The 3162-nt window shown below is 43.5% G+C and overlaps 1 protein-coding gene across 1 annotated transcript; it reads left to right on the top strand.

Moving 5' to 3' along the window:
* The first annotated feature begins 252 nt into the window (after positions 1-252).
* Positions 253-2895, top strand: ela3l (elastase 3 like). Its single transcript, XM_029509873.1, has 7 exons — positions 253-292; positions 544-632; positions 849-946; positions 1260-1388; positions 1740-1876; positions 2202-2347; positions 2704-2895. Exons 1-7 carry the CDS (start codon positions 253-255, stop codon positions 2893-2895), a joined length of 831 nt encoding a protein of 276 aa, XP_029365733.1.
* Positions 2896-3162: the final 267 nt, after the last annotated feature.

Below are 3162 nucleotides of genomic sequence, written 5' to 3'. Positions count from 1 at the left end.
GCACGGGAATGGAGAACATACAGGCATGTACCTCAATGTGAAGGTCATGGGAAATGTTCCAGGACACACACCTGCGTGATTCCCCAGCCGTTCAATTGCACTGACTCTCTTTGCAATTGGTCCATCTTCATCCCCCGGATACCGTGGCCAATGGGATTGTGTGTTAGCGTTTTCAGCACGTGTGTCGCCTGTGGTGAAAAGTTTAAAAGAGAGTGTGTGTCCTGCTGTCCCTCAGCAGAAGCATCAATCAACATGATCCCCATTGTGCTGGCCTCAGTGCTCATTGCTAGCGGTAAGAACATCTGGCATTCTCTAATTCTGTGTGTAATTGTTTCTACGTGTTTTCAAGTTTGTGGGAGCGAGTGTGCATCCTTGCATATTACCACACAGGGAGCAAGTGCTCAGTCCTCTGCAGTTCTACACAGGAAAGAAAAATGGCATCATTTGTGCTTGATGTGGGAATAAAAGAACTCCATTGCTTTCCTCCTCCTCATCATCATCTCTCATGTACATTACACTCATGACTGCCTCCCACTTGTCCAGCCTTTGGGTGCGGCACCCCACCCATTGAGCCCCTGACTTCACGTGTGGTCAATGGAGTAGATGCCAAGCCCCACAGCTGGCCCTGGCAGGTATGCTAATACGTACACATCTGTCGATGTTTTTATATTTACTGGCAAACCTTATGGGGCCTTCATTCGGTTTTATCTTCCAGGCCCAGTGGCTATTGAAAATCCAGTTTAAATGCTTGTGATAGAATTAAACCAGCCAATTATGCCACTCATATACATATCCCCAGCCTGCTTCTTACTGTATTCTTTGTGCTGTTTTTTCTTTTTTGCCTTCAGATCTCTCTGCAGTATGATAGGAATGGTGAATGGAGGCACACTTGTGGGGGATCTCTGATTGCTGCCAACTGGGTCATGACTGCTGCTCACTGCATCAAGTGAGAGCAGCAGGGGAACATAAACACAAAAACACCAGTACACTCATCTACAAATCATGCACAAACAGATCTTTTGTTGACTCTTCTGTACTTACTCTGCACTACGTTGCTTGCCTTTCCTGGAGCCTAAATCCTTGTTAACCCAAGTAGAAATGAGGGCTGCACAGTTAATTAAATCTGCTGGTTTGAAAATGAAGTGTCAGTGAAAAATAAAAAGCACATTTAAGGTCATTGTGGTGCTGCCAAGTTCAAATCTGCACCAAATGTTCCATCTGGCTTAACTCGGGTGACAACAGTTTTCTCTGTTCTGCAGCACCAAACTATCCTACAGGGTGTTTGTGGGAAAATACAATCTGGTTGAGGAAGAGGTTGGCTCCAAGGCAATCCTGCCCGAGAAGATTATTGTCCATGAGAAATGGAACTCCATCTTCGTGGCCTTCGGGTAAGACAAGCACCACCATACAGTACAACTCGTAGACGAAATCTCCTGTTGTGACATACAGTCCATCATAATCTTATCTGCTCTGTGCGGAGATTACAGAGTGCAAGGGGGCTCAACTTCTATTTATTCACCTCAGTGCAGCTCATTTTTTTTGACACAAATTCTCCATCTTCATTAATCTAAAAAATTTCCTTTTTCAACCTCTAATGAGCAACTGGACTTCTTCCCCAGTGGAAATTCAAGCAATAAGATGAAGTTGATTTATTACTATATACAGACAGAATGATGCAAAGAAAGAAGCCATAAAAACAGATTTCACTCAGTTTGTGTCTCTTTCTGTTTTTCTTGCAGTAATGACATTGCCCTGATCAAGCTGTCAGAGCCTGTGACTCTGAGCAGCCAGGTCCAGTTGGCATGTATCCCTGCTGCTGGCTCTGTCCTGACCAACCTCTATCCCTGCTACATCACTGGTTGGGGAAGGCTGTACAGTAAGTGTGAAGTACTTAGCTGTATTTATCAGACTGCTGTTCTGGGTTTTATTTATTTATTTATTTACTTATTTATTTATTAGGGGGGGTGCGGGGTTTCAGCTTAGCATCTGTAAAAGGTCTTCATCTTTGTACCCTTTAGGGTGTCCAACTCGTGTACAAGTTGTATGTTAGTGATTTACAAGCAGCCGTGTGTGATTAGCGTTACCTAGAGAAACCTCCAAAGTTACGATGAAAAACACAGTGAAAGCTTTTTTGCTGAAGGGATGTCTCTTAAATTGAAAATTTAAGTTGGCCGGTAATAGACCCTGCCTGTACATTTTAGCTGGAGGCCCCATAGCTGATAAGCTGCAGCAGGCTTTGATGCCTGTGGCTGACCATGCCACCTGCTCCCAGCTTGACTGGTGGGGTATTGCTGTCAGGACCACCATGGTGTGTGCTGGTGGGGATGGAATCGTGGCTGGATGCAATGTAAGTTTGTTTCATGTGTGTGTGAGCAGAAAGAAATTGAAAACATTTTCAATTATGTGTCTTCAGCTACGTTTTCCTTTTTAAATCTTGACAGGCTTGAGCAAATTATCAAGACATTTCTGAATTCAATTATTCAATCAGACGATATCTGAAGATTAATTTAGTGTTTAAATGAAAATGTGCCAGAGTTTTTTTTTTTTTTTTAAATCAGACTCAGACAGTGTTATCTAGCAGCCAGAAAAATACTGTGTTCAGTTCCCATTATACCTGGGCAAGCATACTATGGTTATTGCGCTTCTGCACCTTACCAGTCTTCAGTTAACCCTCCTCTTCTCTCTCTGTCTCTCTGTGCCCAGGGTGACTCCGGTGGCCCCCTTAACTGCAAGAACAGCGAAGGCACCTGGGAGGTTCACGGCATCGCAAGCTTCGTCTCCGGCCTCGGTTGCAACTATGAGAAGAAACCCACTGTCTTCACCCGAGTCTCCGCTTTCAACGACTGGATTAACACGGTAAAAAGGACACACAGGCAGAATAAAACGTTGTTGTGAATCTACATGCTAGCTGGCTTAAAGCCATTTCCTTCTTTAGTATTCAAATCAAGACAAAATCTTTTTTCTTTTCAGGTCATGATGAACAACTAAAGAAGATGAAGAAGTTCCAATTGAAAGTAAATTAAATTAAAAGGCCCAACAAACTCTCTTAGTCTTGTCTGTGATTTTTTTGCTTCAGTGCTCACCAGAGTCACCTTCATATGACGAGTAAATGAATCATGAGCCTTATTTAGCCACATTACAGACACTGGCCCTGCTCTGCCC

The sequence above is a fragment of the Echeneis naucrates genome, chromosome 9 (assembly GCF_900963305.1).
Source record: "Echeneis naucrates chromosome 9, fEcheNa1.1, whole genome shotgun sequence".
NCBI lineage: Eukaryota > Metazoa > Chordata > Actinopteri > Carangiformes > Echeneidae > Echeneis > Echeneis naucrates.
The sequence above is the reverse complement of the archived record's forward strand: the minus strand, read 5'-3'. Positions and strand labels throughout refer to the sequence as shown.